Source organism: Pelodiscus sinensis, chromosome 2, assembly GCF_049634645.1.
Source record: "Pelodiscus sinensis isolate JC-2024 chromosome 2, ASM4963464v1, whole genome shotgun sequence".
Taxonomy (NCBI): domain Eukaryota; kingdom Metazoa; phylum Chordata; order Testudines; family Trionychidae; genus Pelodiscus; species Pelodiscus sinensis.
Window position 1 is genome coordinate 11,465,577 of NC_134712.1, and position 20,110 is coordinate 11,485,686.

At 37.8% G+C, this 20,110-nt stretch overlaps 1 protein-coding gene across 3 annotated transcripts in view; it reads right to left on the reverse strand.

Annotated features, from left to right (window-relative positions):
- Positions 1-2,992: 2,992 nt before the first annotated feature.
- Positions 2,993-20,110, reverse strand: part of KHDRBS3 (KH RNA binding domain containing, signal transduction associated 3) — a 318,181-nt gene continuing 301,063 nt past the window's right edge. For all 3 annotated transcript variants that reach the window (XM_075920082.1, XM_075920081.1, XM_006123528.4), the window contains 2 exons: positions 7,606-7,664; positions 2,993-3,601 (listed from right to left, as the gene is read on the reverse strand). In XM_075920082.1, coding sequence (XP_075776197.1) covers positions 3,510-3,601; positions 7,606-7,664 — 151 coding nt within the window. In that variant the 3' untranslated portion in view covers positions 2,993-3,509. The remainder of the gene's footprint in view (positions 3,602-7,605; positions 7,665-20,110) is intronic.

The following is a 20,110-nucleotide window of genomic DNA, read 5'->3' on the forward strand; positions in this document are numbered from 1 at the left end:
AGAGAGTCCTGATTAAGAGGGTTTCAACCTGTACCTAAACTATATTCCTTGGTATCTTATTCCATTATTCCAAAGAAAGATGGGAACAGGAAAATAAGGTCAAAGTTGCTATTTTAGAAAGCACTAGGAAAAGATTTGTACTGCAAATATTTAAAAAGGATCTAAAATTCTGCTTTAATGTAGTTTCAATTTTTTGTTTTAGATGACTAAGATATGCAATCAATCCCTTGCAGAAAGGTCAAAAGTATGGACATCTTCTCTCTCCAAATATTATTTAAAATATTATTTAGTGTTGCAATGGTCACTATTCATAATGGTTCGCCCTTAAGTTTGTGTCAATTTAATAAGGTCATAATAAGAACCATTAACTAAAATGGGGCCTTAATGTGCAAGGATTGCAGGACCAGGACCTCAATTTTTATTTCATTAGTACAAAAAGTGCATATGGCTTAACCTCAGACTTTTTATCAACCTTAACTCTTACTCTGGAACTATTAAAAGCCATTTTGAGGATGTGAACAAAATTAGGTTAATGTAGTAATTAAGGGTTTGATCCAGAAACCTATGAACATTCAGAGAAGACATCTTCAGTTTACTCTGTTCTATTATTATCTAGGGGTGTATCTAGATTACAGTTTTTGTTTTTTTTTCTGAAAAAAAGTGGCCTTTTTAAAAAAAAAAAACCTGTCACCTGAGTCTAGACTTCTGTTGCATTCTTTTGAAATAAAATTGAAAGAAAGCAGCAGTTTTTTAGACCATGGTACGCCTCATTTTACAAGGAATAATGCCTTTTTTTGAAAGTGCTTTTTTGAAAAAAGACTTGAATTCTAGACATACCCTAGGTATTTGCAGGAGCTGAAAGTCAGCCTTGCTCACTCATTTTGGATCTCTGCACTTTTTCTGGACAATACTGTAGAAGTGTCAGATGAACCTTTTTTTTCCCCAACTTTAGAGGTCTCATAGGGCCCTTTGGATAAATCTTAAAATTAAGTCTTGAATTTTTTCCAGCAAACTTTTCATGTGCAAATGCAGGTGGTGTATATGCAAATGAAGAGACCTCCTAATGTTACAGTTAAACTGTAGTTGTATATGCTTTATTTAAAAATACAATCTATAGCTCCACATATACTACACATTGCAAATTAAAGGCACCAAGTTGATGAAAGCTCCAGAAAGCATTTATTAATCAAGTAATCTGGAATTTGAATGGGATTAGCATCTAGAACTACCATTTAAATTAGGAAATAAAATCCTTAAAAGTTAAAGCTTTCTGTCCTAGAAAGACTGAGTTTTGTGTATGCAGCACATACATACAGCTGAATTATTTTTACACAGTATCTGATTAACCTCACTGGAAACAGTAATCTACAGCATATGTACACAGAAGCAATAGTTTCACATCCCTGTAAATTCCTTTTTAAGGGATGTGAATTTTCCCTTTGTCAATATTCAACACATTCTTTGTGCAGAAATGTTCATTTTGCTTCACTAAGTCATCCTTTACCAAATTTTTCCTATCAAACTATTATCCACAAAGTTCTTCACTAAAAAATTACGACATCTCTGACAAACTCTCAACATGACTCTTCTATCAGTATTAAAGATCTCTGTGGGGGACGGATGGTATAAAATTATACTGATTAACTTCTATGTTCCTTTATCAGATGAGCAACTCTTTGACCTTGTTAGCTGAAATTCAAAGTTAATTCTCAACATCAAGAACAGAAATAATCTAGCCGGTAGGGGCACAATGGGTCAGTTCAAAATTAAGTTTCACATGTCATACTGATGGAGTAAAAAAGTTTCTTTTATTTTTGTCAAACTCTTAATGAAACTTCAGAGTTCAAAACAATCAGTGACTTTTACTCAAGAATAAACCCAGAGCCCTGCAAAGTCATTGCAAGTCTTTCCATTGATATCAATGGGTTTTGAATTAGGCCCTTAAAATTCTTTTCTCTGGTACATCATTTATGAGAAAGTTTAAAAGATATGAACAGGTACATACCAAAGCATCAAGAGATTTAGGTTTCTGTTCTGTTGGCTCCCAAGACGTGTAGTGTTTCCTGACAAGAGAAAAGATCTGTTTACTAAATACAGAATACTTTAAAATATACATGAAAAATAAACAATTCAAATTAAACTATAATTAAAAAGACAAACTGAATCATTACAGAAAAGCTTTTGAAAACATTCATAATGTTTTAAGCAGTGTTCTCAGTTACTAGAATTTATGGAAAAATAATGTATTACAAACTACTAGTTATGAGGTTTTACAGTTGTTTAATAGGGAATAGTTTGTCCAAATTAAACTGACTGAGCTAAGGCTTTTTAGATTACTAAAACAAAATTAAACTTTTTAAAATGAGAATTTAGGTGATCTTAAAGCCTTTCTAAAATCTAAACTGAAACTTTCTAATTTGTATCCTCCCTGTTTTTATTGGTTATATTAAGATAAATTAAGTGAGATTAAAATCTTATTTGATTTATTTACCTTTGCAAATGATGACCGTTTTAAGGGTTACACATCCTCTGCCTCTGACGAAAGCGACCTCAATTAGTCAAGTCAGAAAGTCTTTAAAAGCTTTGTGTTTATTGCTTCCAGCACGGAGCGAGGTAGTCATTAAGGTACCAAAATTCTCATAAAAATTCCAAAGTTGCACTAGTGAAAAAATGCTCAACAAGATGAAAACTAGTCACATCTTTTTCAGAAAATTCATTAGCTATTTTAAACCATTTTTAACCAAGCTTATTTTTTTAAATGTGGCATTCAAGCAGATCCATACCATTTGGATACTTTAAACAGCATTTAAATCTATTGTGAGTATATAAATGTACATTTAGGTTTATACCATTTTTTAAAAAAAGCTGTACAGTGTTTAGTATGAGCCTTTTATATTGATCATTGTTAGATGAATTTCTCCCTGTTTACTACTATTTATGAAGGTTTATTCTAAAATAAACTATAACATAAAATTACTCTCAGACACACTGATTTTCTTTCAAAAGTTTATTTAGTATCAAGCAAGAGTAAACTTTGCTTAACACTACAGAACATTTCAAGACTTGAGTTACAAAATACCACATTATTTGCATTTGTAATTTGCTTCCCTTTTTACGCATATTTGCAAGAGAAAAAAAACTAGCAAAATGGTTGAAAAATAAAACTAAAAACTAAATTGCTGAAAACCTTTAAAATAAAAGGTTATGCTTATGTTAAAAGAATGGATTAACATTTTTAGTAAACCTAGTTTTTGTTTAACACTAGTTAATCAGAGGTTATTTGTTTTTGATCACCTATTTTTCAAATACAGTTTGGAAATAACAAAGTTCCTTGTTTTACATAACTTTCTGTCCAGATTGTTCTTTCAGTAGAATATTTAAGTTCAGTCCATCCGTTCAATTTTTAAGCACTTTGATTGACTAAAAAGGGATTGTTTATAGAAAAAAATTACTTGGGACAGTATACAGGATGGTGAAGATTGGATATTTCACAACATCAGACAGTACAATCAGTATCTGGCATATGGCTGGTCTCTGTAGACTCCCTTTGTTGTCCTTGCAGAAGGTGCCTTGTGCCTTGAGTTGGTCCATTCCTCTTGACCTAAAACAAGGAAAAGCAATCTCAATTAGATCTTTCCTAATGATTCTTATGGCAATCTTTGTTTTGACATCTTTTTTTTTTAAGTTTATTTTTGGAGTTTGGTGCTTTTGCACTGATATTTGCAGACAATGAAATCCAATATTAGTCAAAGAGCTGGTGAACTTCCCCACACTGCACTCCCACCACGTCTTGGGGTGATGTATTTAAGTAATGTGGCTGCAAAGAAGAGTGCAACTATGGAGGCAGAATGTTTAGAGGATGCTTGTACTAACATGACCTGGAGTAAGTACAGGCAATTCTATGCAATCTACTGAAGAGCTTTTTAAAAAAAAAAAAAAAAAAAACCAAAGCCAAACATCTTTTGGTCACTACTTTGAATTACAAATCCGCAAGTGAAAAGATTATCAGCACTGGTGGCTTCCCTTTTGTAAAAGCAACTCAAATCATGAGATATTAGTGGAATACATCTTTTTTTTCCCCTGTGAAATGTAAGATCTAAAGAGCTAGGTTTCTTTTACAATCTTCAAAGAGCAAAGGACATTGTTAGCCTTGTTTGTAACAACAAAATGAACAAACACACAAAGATTTTTCACAACACACACTAAATTGTATTATTAACGATAATAACATTTGTATTATGGTAGCACCGAGGAGAAAATCAAAATCAGAATCTGAATGTGCTAGGGGTAGAAATAAATAGGAAGACACCATCCTTCCCCAAAGTGCTAACGATCTTTCTGTAAATCTCAAAATGTACTAAATGTACTAAATTTCTGATTAAAGAACTTTGCCCTCACAAATAAAAAGCTATCAGTTTAAACTAACAAGTTTTAATTAGAAAAATTCACATTTTCTATCTTAAATACTGTAATGTTACAAAATGTTGTATCTTTTTGTGTCCTGCATTAAGATTCATCCCTATCATTTTTTTCTTTAATGAGCTACTCTGAGAAATCAGACTCCTACTGTCAACGGTTAACTTTCATGCTGGAATAGAGAATGATTTAAGCTGTGCTGTCAACAGAGACCAATTTAAAGAGCTATGAGGGGCAAAAATTGCTTGAAGTGACCTCCTCTTTTGATGCACTCATCTAATCAATGACTTTCCCTCAAGTTACTTGCATCAATTCAAGTAGATGACATGTGGCAAACCTGTATGTTCAAAGCGTTTGTTATGACAAACAAATCTTAGCTGAGGTCATCATTGCTTCGGGGAGGAGATATCATAAAATGCACTTCAAAAGATATGCCAGGAAATGGTTTCCAGTTATGTTCTAAAAAAATGTCATAACATCCATTAACCAGAGTCATGATTCACTTGCACCAGTCACTGACAATTCATGAGTTTTTGAGCTTCCTGACTGATAGAAGACTGCATTTCTCTGATCTCTAACCAGAGGTTTAATATTTCTCCAGGAAGCAAAGGTGCCTTCTAACATGCATTATGCTTCTAATCCACAACCGATTCCTTTAATTAAACTTGTCACCACTGAACTTCTGGTTTGAAAAATTTAAACCTACAATTGAGGCATGTGCTTTTTGCTTTATTATGCATTCTTTTGCCTTCATACAAGTACTCTAGAACAATTATGTATATTAAAATACTTTTATAACTTTATATAATTACTACAGGTTGAACCTTTTAGTCCAGCACTATCTGGCCCAACAACGTCCTTGGTCCGGCATGATTTTAGTTAGCCAGATGTCCACTCATCATAGGTGTGGCCAAGTTTCCTGTTTATAGCCACCAGCTCTGGCTCTCAGTGTTTCTGTGGTGTAATTTAACTCTGATTTATCCTCAACGTCTTCTAAAAGCCCAGTCAGTAAGCAGTGAAAGTGTCGGTAATACTGCTAGACAATGTTCACCTCCCTTGGTTTGGCAAATTCTCTGGCTCAGCATCAGTCAGAAGTTCAATCTGTACCTTCTTGACTTTACAGAACTAGAACTTGGAAATGAATTAATACCCCCAAAAGACCATAAACAAATTCTGAAATGTGCTCAGTATAGTATTGATTCAGCAAAGAATTATAGAACACTAGGACTGGAAGGGACCTCGAGAGATCATCGAGTCCAGACCCCTGCCCTCAAGGCAGGACCAAATACTGTCTAGACCATCCCTGATAGACATTTATCTAACCTACTCTTAAATATCTCCAGAAATGGAGATTCCACAACCTCCCTGGGCAATTTATTCCAGTGTTTGACTACCCTGACAGTTAGGAACTTTTTCCTAATGCCCAACCTAAACCTCCCTTGCTGCAGTTTAAGCCCATTGCTTAATAATAAGAATAAGATCCTCCGGAAAAGGGCTTTTTTTCCGGAGGATCGGGGCCAGTGTAGACACTCTTTTCCGGCTTTTCTAAAAGCCGGAAAAAAGCGGCGGACATTTTTATTTAAATGCCGTGGGGGATATTTAAATCCCCCGCGGATTTCCCTATTACGACCTGTGAAATTAACATGCCCCTTTCGGAAAAGGGGCCAGTGTAGACGAGCCCCTTGTGTCTTCCTCACAACAGTCCTATTAATGCATCCCGGAATCATGTTTGCTTTCTTTGCAACAGCATCACACTGCTGACTCATATTTAACTTGTTGTCCACTATAACCCCTAGATCCCTTTCTGCCATACTCCTTCCCAGTCGCTTCCCATTCTGTATGTATGAAACTGATTATCCCTTCCTAAGTGGAGCACTTTGCATTTGTCTTTATTAAACTTCATCCTATTTACCTCAGACCAATTCTCTAATTTGTCCAGGTCATTTTGAATTATCACCCCATCCTCCAGATTAGTCACAACCCCTCCCAGCTTGGTATCATCTGCAAACTTAATAAGCGTACTTTCTATACCAGTATCTAAATTGTTGATGAAGATATTGAACAGAGCCAGTCCCAAAACAGACCCCTGCGGAACCCCACTTGTTATTCCTTTCCAGCAGGATTGTGAACCATTAATAACTACTCTCTGAGTACAGTTATCCAGCCAGTTATGCACCCACCTTATAGTAGCCCCATCTAAGTTGTATTTACCTCATTTATTGATAAGAATATCATGCGAGACCATATCAAACTCCTTACTAAAGTCTAGGTATACCGCATCCACCGCTTCTCCCTTATCCACAAGACTTGTTATCCTATCAAAGAAAGCTATCAGATTGGTTTGACACAATTTGTTCTTTATAAATCCATGCTGGCTGTTCCCTATCACCTTGCCACTTTCCAAGTGTTTACAGATGATTTCCTTAATTACTTGCTCCATTATCTTCCCTGGTAAAGAAGTTAAACTAACTGGTCTGTAGTTTCCTGGGTTGTTATTGTTTCCCTTTTGATAGATGGGCACTATATTTGCCCTTTTCCATTCCTCTGGAATCTCTCCTGTCTCCCATGATTTTCCATAGATGATAGAGGAGATATCTGAGCCTCTAGCTATCAGCTCCTTGAGTATTCTAGGATGCATTTCATCAGGCCCTGGTGACTTGCAGGCATCTAACTTTTCTAGGTGATTTTGACTTGTTCTTTATTTATTTTACCTTCTAAAACTACCCCCTTCCCACTAGCATTCACTATGTTAGGCATTAACATAAGTTAACCATGTGCTTCCACTGGTTTCTGTGAAGTTTAAGCATGTTTTACATTAAGCATATGTTTAAGTATTCTACTAAATTGAGACCTTATGGCCCAGTTCTGCCTTATTCACACTAAATATTATTGTAGTCTGAAAATAATCCTACTGATTTGTGGAAATATAGTAAAAAAGAGTAACGGTGGATAATTCTTAGTGTTTATGTGTCCAGTTATACGGCAAATATAGCAAACATAAATACAAAGCTCCCCCACAACAAATGTGTCCCTGTAACCATAAATCTTTTAACACCTATAACAATGGGATTCATGCAGGTAGAGAGTCTGATGTGGGATTGCAGCAAAGTAAATGAATTTTCTTTTCTGTTTAAACTGATTTTTCCCAAAAATTATTTAAAATACACTTATAATTACAAAGTAACTCACCGTAAGAATCGTATGTCTCCTCACTAAGCCCATGTCCATAATCATAGTAATCTGCTCCACTGAATGAAAAAAAGAAAAAAAAGGAGACAACATAAGCAATGCAGTTGGAAATACAGTGTTAAACAGGATATCTTACATCCTGCTTGGCTAAATTCAAAGGGATTTAGGCATTTAATTTCTTTTTTAGGTGCCAAAATCCAACATTTAGGTGGCAGGGATATTCAAAAAAGCATTGTTCAGTTGCCACCTAACTCTGTAAGTGCCTAAGTTTCCCTCAGCAGGCCTGCAAATTTTGATACCGCCATGCTGCCTGGTGCCCTATCTTATTTTTAAAGAGGCAGCATCCCACAATGGTTTCATAGTCCACACATCTGTATATATGCATAACATTTTGCAGGATTATTGCTTAAAAAAATTATTGTACATGTAATCATTTGCCTACAGGATGTTTGCAAGGCGTTAAGCAAAAAATAAGGAACATTATTTAAAATACAAAACGGGTGATTGTTCTAATTTGGTTCCTAGACCAGACTCAGGATGGAATTCATGACTATTTGGAGAGTAACTCTACAGTTGCAGACTGGTACAACCAATGCCTTGCCTTTTCTAGGCAATAAAGCTGTGTTCTTACAATATGTTGTTAAGGTGGTAACACAAAGTAAAATTCAAGTCAAGACAAAGAAGTCTGTAGTTTTACCAGGAGTTTGCAGGCTCTCCCATAATCATTTTATGTACACCAAAAACAATACATGTACTGCATTTGCATTTAACTCTCAGAGGCCTGGTCTACATTGGGACCTTAGTCCGAAATTAGCCCCCAAAAATCAATTTTGTAAGCAATGCATCCATACTACCAAGCCCGTTATTCCAGAATAAAAGTCTGCTGAATTTAAACTCTGTAGTCCTGCTTTTCATGAGGAATAATGCTATTCCTGAACTTGTAAGTCTGAAATAACATTAATGTGGATGCTCTGGTGCCTCTAATTGGCCCCCCACAGCGCTTCCCGGGGCTCTGAGTCCAAGGTAGCACATCCACATTAACAAAGCATGCCTCAGACTACATTTGATTCTTCCCCATAATGCTATACCTATCTCAAAGAGCTGGTAGGGACCTTGAGAGGTCATTGAGTACAGTCCCCTGCCCTCACAGAAGGACCAAGTACCATCTTTGACAGATTTGCTTCAGATCCCTAAATGGACCCCCTCAAGGACTGAACTCACAGTCCTGGGTTTAGCAGGCCAATGCTCAAACCCCTGAGCTATCCCTCCCCTAAGATTGTTTTATCACTGAACTGTTGCAGGGAAAATGTATGATACTTTGTATGCTTCAAATTTTTATCCTGAATATGTAGGTCTGTATCATATGGGCTGACAATCCATAGATGGGAATTTTATCTCATCTTCAGAATGTCACAGTACAGACACTGCTAGAATTTTTAGTGTGTACACAGAATTTCGAATTTGTAAAATTGAGTGTCCAGAAGTTGAACTTAGTAAATTCAGAATAATCTCCTAGTGTAGACATGGCTAGAGAAAACCACAGAGCTGAGACAGCATTTGAGTCTTCCACTGCTTGGTAATTAAACAGAGTTGTCAAATTTTAGAAATTGCCTGGGCTAAAAGTGTAAAATTTCCAGCATATATAAATACAAAAACAATATGTGCAGTGAATGAGTCTCTGTTATTACTAGTCTAAAGCTTCCTAAACTAAAAATTCTAGCAGTGTCTGTACTGTGAAATTCGGAAGATAAGAGAGATAAAATTCTCATCTATGGATTGTCAGCCCATATGATACAGACCTACATATTAAGGATAAAAATTTGAAGCATACAAAGTAGTATAAATTTGCCCTGCAACAGTTCAGCGATAAAACAATCTTAGTTTTGACAATCAAGAACTTTAAATTGACATCCTCTATCATTTCACCAGTATCGGATTATTTATTGTTAGACTGCCATCAAATCTAGAGGTCTATAGCAGCTGAGCCCCATCCCTAGGCCTGTCAATCCTGTCAGAATTACTTTTGCAGTGTTTCATTTCACAGACCTAAATTGTCTATTAAACAAAAAATGACTCATCTTATGGCATGTAAACTACAAAACCAATAAACACTGGAAAGGAGAAAATCACTTATTTGCATTAGAAGTATATCAAAATTTATCTTTATTACCTGACAGACTGTTCAGCATTAATAATCAGGTCAAATAATAATGTAAAGTGCTCAAAGTTGCTCAGTGAAGTGCAATGCGCTCTCTCTCTTCCCTGCACCCTTCTCCTCTCTGGCTCTATACAAAAGTAGTGCTGCTAAAACCTTGCACTTCTGACTTCTGTTTGAACTTGACAATCTATTAAATGAATATGACATTTCACACAAAAGGACAATGGAATGTTTGTAACACAGTGAACACATTCTGTGTAACTGGTTGCATAGAAGGTTGCAGAAAAGAGAAAATGTAGAAATATTGTAAGACCACCCATCTATCCTAGGTCTTCCTATAGTTAAGAGCCCGATGAAATTGTTTTATTTTTATATTTTTTCCATTTCATTTTTTGGAAATTATGTTATTTTATTTCCTCCCTCCCCCCCCCAAAAAAAACCCTCTCCAATTTGCCCTTTGTTGTAATAACTGGGCCTACAAATTAACATACATTGTAAACATTAGACATGAAATGTTAGACATGAAAGTATAAAATGTTATGGTAACCTATAACAACAAACATTAATAGAAATATGTGCAAGAGGGACATACAATTGGTTCAAACAAAAAAAGCCTACTGATTTAACTCAAGGAAAACATTAGCATCATTTCTTTAAAAAGAGACGCCTGGGACCAGAAATCGATGAACTAAAATTTGTATGTTCAAAATGAGGTCTAAATTAATGAACAAAATAGCGAGAGTATGGACTGGCTATTCTATCCATCACCCTCTCCCTTTTTTTTAAACTAGAAAAAATAACTTTTGGGGGGAAATATAAGGGAAGGACGGTTGGAAATGCCGGCTGACTAAAAAATGAGAAAAGAGGAAGGTGGGAGTGTCACCATGATAACAAGTATCAGAGGGGTAGCCGTGTTAGTCTGAATCTGCAAAAGCGGCGAGGAGTCCTGTGGCACCTTATAGACTAACTGAAGTGTTGGAGCATAAGCTTTCGTGGGCAAAGACGAAGTGGGTCTTTGCCCACGAAAGCTTATGCTCCAACACTTCAGTTAGGGTATGTCTACACTACCATCCTAGTTCGAACTAGGGTGGTTAATGTAGTCATACGAACTTGCAAATGAAGCCCGGGATTTGAATTTCCCGGGCTTCATTTGCATGTTGCCGGGCGCCGCCATTTTTAAATGTCCGCTAGTGCGGACTCCGTGCCCGCGGCTACACGCGGCACGAACTAGATAGTTCGGACTAGGCTTCCTATTCCTGTTCCACGAGGCGTACAGATCGTTCGGAATAGGAAGCCTAGTCCGAACTATCTAGTTCGTGCCGCGTGTAGCCGTGGGCACGGAGTCCGCACTAGTGGACATTTAAAAATGGCGGCGCCCGGCAACATGCAAATGAAGCCCGGGAAATTCAAATCCCGGGCTTCATTTGCAAGTTTGTATGACTACATTAACCACCCTAGTTCGAACGAGGATGGTAGTGTATACCCTTAGTCTACAAGGTGCCACAGGACTCCTCCCCGCTTTTACCATGATGACAGTCACTCCCAATGTCTCACAGAACTCCGGTTTTCTTTGTCCTAATCCTAAGAAATGTCCTGACCAGGCTGGACCAGAAAGGCAGAGCCAAACTGCTTTTCCACCTCATGGGCTCCAGCTAAGTCTCCAAACACTACATGGGAAGTGAGACTTTGCCACCCCACTTTCCATGTGTTCTTTTCCTTCCCCAACTTATTTCTTTTCTTTTGTATCTCTCCAATTTCCTTGTGTCTAAGAGGAGTCTGGCTTAACTGGCCCAGACTAGATATTCTGCAATGCTGCTGTAAGCAAGTGAGCAGCTAAATGCAATGCCCTCAATAGCCCAACATCAGTACAAGTTTGCTAGGCCTCAATATGGCTAATAAGACCATGTGCTGTGTGCCTGTTTCTCCAGCAGTAAGGATGCATGTCAGTCAGCACCAGAGACAAGCTGTTCTCTAACTCTCTTGCATGTTTGTTTTGCCTTCTAGAAAACATGACTGGACCTCAAACAACAGTAAGAGCAGTGTCAGCCCATTTGAACTAACTTTTTCTAAATTCCATAGAAAGGACAGTTATAATCATTTTTAATACTACCTCATAGATTATCACATGGTGAAAGATGGGGGAAGGTTTCAGTTAAAGGGAAAGGAAACACAGGATATTGCTAGAATAAAATTTTCTTAATATTTTATATGTTAAATGCTTGAACTGTTTTTTTTTCTCTTCCGTTTATTTAGTAAAAGGTTAAATGGTTCTAAGCAGGTTGAGTGCTCTGTATACAAAGCCTGAATCTTGTTTAATACCATTCAGAGTTGGACATTGATAGGTTGATTGCCTATAAAAAGGCCTAACATCTACATTAATATAACATCTTCCCCTCCCCTCAATAAACCTGACTCCACCTCTCCCTCACACTCTTGCCCCTCTGAGCCTTACACTCTCCACCTGCTTTTGCTCCTTCAACCTCTGCCTGAGGTCCAGGCACTCTTGTCTCAATACCACCTCATCCCATCGAAGGAAGGGAAAACTGCAATGCCACTGCTCCGTTAATGGGTATGCTTAAGGGAAGGTGAGCACCCGCTCTTCCTAGCTCCCTCACCACACTAACAGCCTTTCTCAGGAGTCTTTTTCTCTCCTGCACTCTTCATGGTGCTGTCAAATCCTCCCATTAGCCCTACCCCCTCAGTATGCACATTCTGTATGTGTCATGAATGCATGTAAACTACACAGAGCCTGCCCTGGCCTGGTGCACTCTGTATGGTGGAAGTGATCCAATTAGCTCACTGAACTATCCTTAGTTTTTAATTTTAATGTCTGGCTAATGTGAGCTGTACCTACAGTGCCTCCACTGCAGAGTCGAAGCAGTATTTGGGTTCAAAAGCTAACACCCCATGGTGCCTTGGAGTTATTAGAATATATCTATCATCTTCAAAAGCATCTCAGATAAAAGTGTAAAGGTCTAAAATCACTTACAGAACTGTCTCATCCAAGAACCACAGATTAATTTTTGGGAATAACAATGAGAAGTCTTGTGGCACGTTATAGACTAACAGATTTATTGGAGCATAAGCTTTCGTGGGCAGAGGCATCTGACAAAGTGGGTCTTTGCTCACAAAAGCTTATGCTCCAATAAATCTGTTAGTCTATAAGGTGCCACAGGACTTCACGTCATTTTTGCTGATTCAGACTAACACGGCTACCCCTCTGATACTTGATTTTTGGGAATGTTCCTTTTACAGTTATTTACCACTCACAGAGCTGAGCACATTTTACAAAGATTCTGCTATATCAGAACTCAAACTTTCTTTCAAATTAAACACTTGAATTCATCAACTGAAACAACCATGTAATTTCTATTGTCAAGGCCACCACATACCTCATACTGGGTACTATTTACACATATGCAAGACAATCCCTGCTCAGCCTGTTATGCAAATAACCAGATCTTCTGTTTTCAAAACTCTAAAGTTCTGTCAAAAGTATTAAATTCTCTGAATTTGTAAACAACCTGGATGAGGATCTTTTTCACATATGTTGAGGCAAGTGATTCAGCCTGTAAAGGTGCTGATCGAAGAGTCCCTAAACTTTGTATTTGTTTTTAAATTAGCTAAACCCAGAGCACTGGGAGGAGGGGGAAATCTGAAATCTGCTCTGTCAATATTGCTGAATAAATTTTAAAACGAGAACGCTTCCTTTCCTGACAATTTTCTCTGAGATTTTCTCTGCTTGTCCAGATGTCTGAGAATAGTTCCTTCCTGCTTGCAGATGAAGACAGTAATATGAAGTTCTTTTGGTGAGGTCTGCTCTTTCTATAAATATATTGCTCACCCAGGTTGGGTGAAGTTTTGAAGGACATATTTTCTCAGCTACGGGTAACTTTAATTCTGAATCTAGTCTGACTGACAATGGAATTTTAACCATCTATCAGATGCTCCTGTACCTCCATATCTCTAATCTTTACCTCTATTTCTGTGTATGTAACTACCTGAATTTCAATAGCACCAGTGCAGTAATTTTGAGCAGAATAGAAGGGAGAGCCTGATAGTAAAGAAAATTAAATTATCAGGCAGGAAAAAAATCCCATTCTTTTTTATTTTCTGTGCCAACCTAAGATTTCGGAATCTCAATATGTACACAATAGTATTGAGGGATTAGAATCCAACAGTAGATTTCAGTACACTGCTCCTAATTGCTGAGAGTTGGACATTAATCCCATAATGCTTAGTGTATGTGAAGTGAGGCCAGAGTAAGTAGTTTATTTATTGCTAAGAGGGAAGTGTCTAATTTCACTAAAACGTCACCTCTGATCAAGCAGAGTGAGCTTTGAGAGATTCTGTCACTTCCTTATCACAGCACAACTAAGCCACTTGTATGAACTGTTTCATCCGGTTAAACAATATGGTATAAAACATGGACCTGCAACTGCTTGTTCTTTTCTGGTGCAGTGTGAAGCATATGTTTCTAATGGACTGATTTTATAACTATGCAGAGTGCTTCCAAAAAGGAAACATTCATAGACCATACCTTGACAGTGATTTTTCATACAGATAAATTCAACATCTTAGTAAGGGCTTTCAGCACTAAGCTCATGTCTCAAAGAGAAATGGCAGCTTCACTGCTCATATTAACTACAGCCTGTTAATGCTGGAGATGGGTGGATGTTCCCTAAGTAACAGTTATCTCCAGGAGAATGGACTTCCAAAGAGTCATTCCTAAGTCCATGCCCTCTTTTTCAAGCGATAGAAATGTAGCCGTGTTAGTCTGGTGTAGCTGAAACAAAATGTAGCACTTTAAAGACTAACAAGATGGTTTATTAGGTGATGAGCTTTCGTGGGCCAGACCCACTTCCTCAGATCAAATAGTGGTAGAAAATTGTCACAACCATATATACACCAAAGGATACAATTAAAAAAATGAACACATATGAAAAGGACAAATCAAATTTCAGAACAGAAGGGAGATGGGAGGGGGGAGGTAAATGTCTGTGAGCTAATGATAGTAGAGGTGATAATTGGGGAAGCTATCTTTGTAATGGGCAAGATAATTAGATTCTTTATTCAGACCTAGGTGTAAAGTGTCGAATTTAATATCTTTTTCAAGATATTAAATATCTTTTTCAAGGATATTTGCATCTGGGATATTACACGATTAATATCTCAATATCACCATCAGCACTCAACATGTTTCATATTTCTGCACAGTATACATGGGTATACTCTAAACATGTACGTATAGTTGATGAATTGGGATGCAATAGCTCTTTAAGCCAGTGAAATAATCCTCCAGGATCAGCACTATCACATACCAGGGTTTTCTTTAACAGAACATGTTACAGGAACATGATTGCAGGGAGGGAGGAAGAGGTCTCAGAATGGCAGTTCACACTTTGAGGAGAAACTCAGATGGTTAACTATCATAGGACTGGACACTGGAGAGGAAAGAAAAGAACGAGTTGCTTCTCCCAGTCAGTGCCTTGAGATTGATCTAAAGTGCAGTTCATAGGTAGCAAGTTGGTAGTTCTGAGCTGGTGATCCATACTTTCTTGATTTTGCCTGTTATTTATAATGTGGCTACTTTTTTATATGGGCTTTGAGGCTGACTCCTTTGGGAAATGGTCAGGATAGCTTTAAAGAGTAGATGAGGAAAGTCAGTAGCAGGGAAGTTTTAATTTGTTTTAGAAAAGAGCTCTATAGGTTAAGCTCTATGGGTTATGTTCAGTAAATTTCTGCGTAAGGAGACATACCCAAGCTAGCTCTGATTGAACCAATCTGCTGAAAATATGGCATAACCTCAGCAGTGCAAGCAGCTGCAAGAGCCAGACACCTCACTATATACCTAGACTCTTGGACAGGAATGTACTTGGGGGGCTGCCACTGCCACTTGCACTACTGCGGCTACTTAATTATGCATGTCTTAATCATGCATATCTCAAGTTGAAATTTATACTTCTAGTATAGACTGTAGATTTACCCTATGTAAACGTACTCTTTTGTTTGGCCTGCTGAAGCATGACAACCATAAAACAAATGGGCTGTCAAAACAATTGTCTTATTTGGCCTGCCACCACTGTTTGGACAATATCTGACAAACCCTCTTCCCATGACTTGCCCTCTAATTAACTATGTCATAAGCCTAAAGCCAGTTATATCTTCCTGGGTGGCTGGCCTTTATAGTAAGGTATTTTCCTGTTAATGAATTGTTGAAATGTGTCCTAGATTGTCCTGTTGGCTACTTTCAAAGTGGGCAAATCCTCATATCTGTTTTATTGCCTTCCACACGGTAGGGTTGTGTTCTTTCAGATCATCTATGCCTCTTCTGGACACCACACCCAGACATGTATTGTGGTGTGTGTTCAGTCATAAATGTAGGATCAGAAGGATGTCTTATGTGCTGAAGTGCAACATACAATGCTTTCTATCTGCTACAGTAAGAAATGACGCCTAAGATAAACCAGAAAGCCTGTCATACAAATGAGATTACATCATCAAATATCTTCCAGCATATTGTCTTTATCTCCTGGCTGAGATGAATTATATTCAAGCATATGGACTGGTACAGATGATCAAAGGTAATTTTTTGTAGCGAGTTATGAACCTGCAGCTGAATACTATTCTGTCTCCCCCCTCAAAACAAACAAAGAAACAAACACAACAAAACAAAACAAACAAACCACTAAGCTGAAAAAGAATAAGGATGCAAAGTCAAGCACTTCAAAAAATAGGAAATGCTGGAATTAAGATTGCTTATGGAAAACTTAGTTGCATCACCATGTTCATATGCATTTTCACACTTTTGAATTACATGATCACACACTGGCTGTGTCTAGACTGCATCCCTTTTCCGTAAATGAGATGCAAATTAGACACATTGCAATTGCAAATGAAGCGGGGATTTAAATCCCCCCCGCTTCATTTGCATAAACATGGCTGCCGCTTTTTTCAGGCTCGGAGCTTTGCCGGAAAAAAGCACCAGTCTAGACGCGGATCTTTCGGAAAATAAAGCCTTTTCCGAAAGATCCCTTATTCTTTATTTTAAGAGTAATAAGGGATCTTTCGGAAAAGGCTTTATTTTCCGAAACATCCACATCTAGACTGGCGCTTTTTTCCGGCAAAGCTCCGAGCTGGAAAAAAGCGGGAGCCATTTTTATGCAAATGAAGCAGGGGGGAGGATTTAAATCCCCGCTTCATTTGCAATTGCGACGTGTCTAATTTGCATCCCTTTTACGGAAAAGGGATGCAGTCTAGACACAGCCACTATGTTTTACCACAGGACCTCTGCTTTCTTTAGTGCCAACGGTGGACTTGCTCTGGGGATGAATCAGTCTTGGAATAGATATTTATAATTTCCTACTATTATTCTCAAAAACAGCAGAACTGTTTTACCTGAAAATTTTCATAGTAAGTCAGCCTGAGACAAATATCCAACATGGAAAATGTGAACTCAAACTGTTCAAGTTTGGCAGTCATAAGGAACTGAAAAGAGGATCTTAATGTTAAAATGTCAGGAAATCTTAAGTGAACGGCGATGCCACCAGTTCTGCTGTAATAACCACTGTGACCTTAAATGTATTGTTCATCAGAGTATTTGCAATCCAAAAATTTTAATATTCTACTAATATACAGAGTCACCCGATGTTGCTATTAAAATTGTGAGTGAAAATACATACAAAACATACAAAATGCATGGGCTGTCAGATCTTAAAAAATACGATATTGTTATTGAAATTACAACTATTTTAAAATTTTCTGAATATAGCATTAAAATCTGTGCTTGCCCTTGGTCCTGAACTAAAATAATTTGTTAGCCACAGTACTGCTGCCCTACAATGATAACCGCAAATATTACTAAGTGAACATTACAAAGACTTTCATTTTTTTTCTGCAGCAGCTGTAGAGAAGGTGCTCTTATTCTCTACTGCAAAATATTAAAGCTTTACAACATTTTAAGAAAGGCAATAGAAAGGACACATGAAGTGGTACTAGTGACTGACATGAGTACCTATTCCACGGCCAATAGTCAACATGCTTTACAAGTCTTCCATGCTGCAGAGGAAGGCATAGCATGACCAAATTACTCTCTCAGTAGGGGCGGTCTACACTAGGGGATAAGTTCAAATTCAGATACATAGCTCCAGTTACGTTGATAGTGTAGCTTGAGTCAAAGTATCTTAAATCAAATTTTGGCACCAGCCATGCTGTGGGAAGTCAAAGGAAGCACACTCTCCCTTCTAACTCCTTTACCCCTTGTAGGAGAAAGACTACTGGCATTGATGGGAGCACCTTCTCAGTTCAAATGAGCGTGTTTTCACTAGACCCGCTAATCTGAATCATGGAAGACTGACTGTGGCAGCTTCGATCTTCTCTGTATTGTAGATATGACCTAGTAACTTTCACTCCTACTTTGTGTGTCAGCCACAGGATATCTATACTGTACATGCTGAGAACCTGAGAAGGCTAAACCAGGAAGGAGGTAATGAAGAGCTACCAGACTGACAGATGAGCATATATGATCATTGTAAAGGCCTATCCAAGCTATCACTGTTTTGTTTACAGCCCGCTGCCATTCTGGTTCCATTAGACTCTGAAGAGACATAATCGTCATTTGTTCTAAAGGGTTATGGTAGCTAACCACTACTCTCTTTGCTCTGCACACACTGCTTCTGATAAGATAATACATGTGTTATATAGGCAGTGCAGGAGATTGGGAGTTGCTTTATCTATCTTTGCATGTTATTTAAATTTAATTGCAAAATTATTCTCAATTGAAAAGCAACCACTTGGAACAGAATACTGACCAGAGCAATGACAGCTTTGGCCACTTCAGCTTCTTCACCATCCCTATATGGCATCATACATGGTCTAAGAGTTCCATTTGCAGCTGTTGGTGAGTCAGCAGAATTCTACTCTGTACATTTCTGAATGAGTTCTCTATAGCATTCCACCAGCCATAAGAACAGAAGAAGCCATAATGGGTCAGAGACCAATGGTGTATCTTCTGACAATGGCCCAGTTGCTTCATATGAAATGAACAGAACAGGGCAATTACCTAGTGATCCATCCCATTTTGGCCAGTCCCAGAAAATGGCTTAGAGACACCCAGAGCATGGGGTTACGTCCCTGATCATCTTGACGTATGGCCATTGATGGATCTCTCTTCCATGAGTTTGTTACATTCTTTTATGAATCCAGTTATATTTTGGCCTTCACATCCCTTGGCAATAGACCTCTATCGTTTGAGCTAATTTAAGAAGAAACTCAGTAGCCTGTTATTCTTTAATGATCAGCCACTACAGAAGCACTGATCATGTACTTTTGCAATCAATTAGACTGTCATCTCATGTTATCCATTCACGATAAAACAAATATACCCCTTGAAGGCACTATGCCATGCATGCTTCCTTTGGTCCTGGCTCAAAAGTGTATATTTTGTATGTATACATTTTCGTTTTTAAACTCGCTCAAATCCCAGACTTTCACCCACTTGCCTAATCACCCTTAAAGACAACTAAAGTTTACATAAACCAGTTCTACCTCTGCTCATAAGTGACGTTCATAATTTTTAGAACGTTGACAATTCCCCCAGCCCTTCCCAATTTGCTGTTTATTTTCCTCCCAAATGAAAGTTTATTTGAATCACTGCATCTAAAATGAGAGACTCAAATGTTTCCAAAGGGAAATTATTCTGCCATGGAACCCCTCCGTTTTTTCTGTTGAAGCTTTCCCTTTTGAATAAAGGATTAGAGTTACTTGAGAAGGGATGTTGGAACCTGGATCTCCCCCATACATATCCTAACTCTAGTCTACAAATGGTTTGGTAGCATTTTATAGACTAACAAAACATGTAGATGGTATCATGAGCTTTCGTGGGCAAAACCCACTTCAAGTGGGCTGTGCCCATGAAAGCTCTTGATACCATCTACATGTTTTGTTAGTCTATAAAATGCTACCAGACCATTTGTTGTTTTTTAAATTTATCGTGTACAGACTAATTCGACTACCTCCTGAAGCTTCCTAATCTACAGTCATTCATTCCCTCTTTCTCTGTCTGGCCCAATGATTAAGTATACAACCTGACTCAATGTAATTTCTTGATAGGAGTGTATCTTAGGACATAACCTTCTGGTCAGCATTTTCCACCGGCTAGTTTAGGGAGGAGCCTCCAAAAATACTGTCTTTTGTGTAGCCCATCTTTATGCACTTCACTCTTATTTTCACTGTATGCACCTAATACAGCCTTCATGAATCCTACTACTGTTCCAATGATTTTATAGGCACCAAAGATCTTTTGTATTTCTGAGATCTTGTGCCTAAAGAAAAGCTACACTCCAAGAT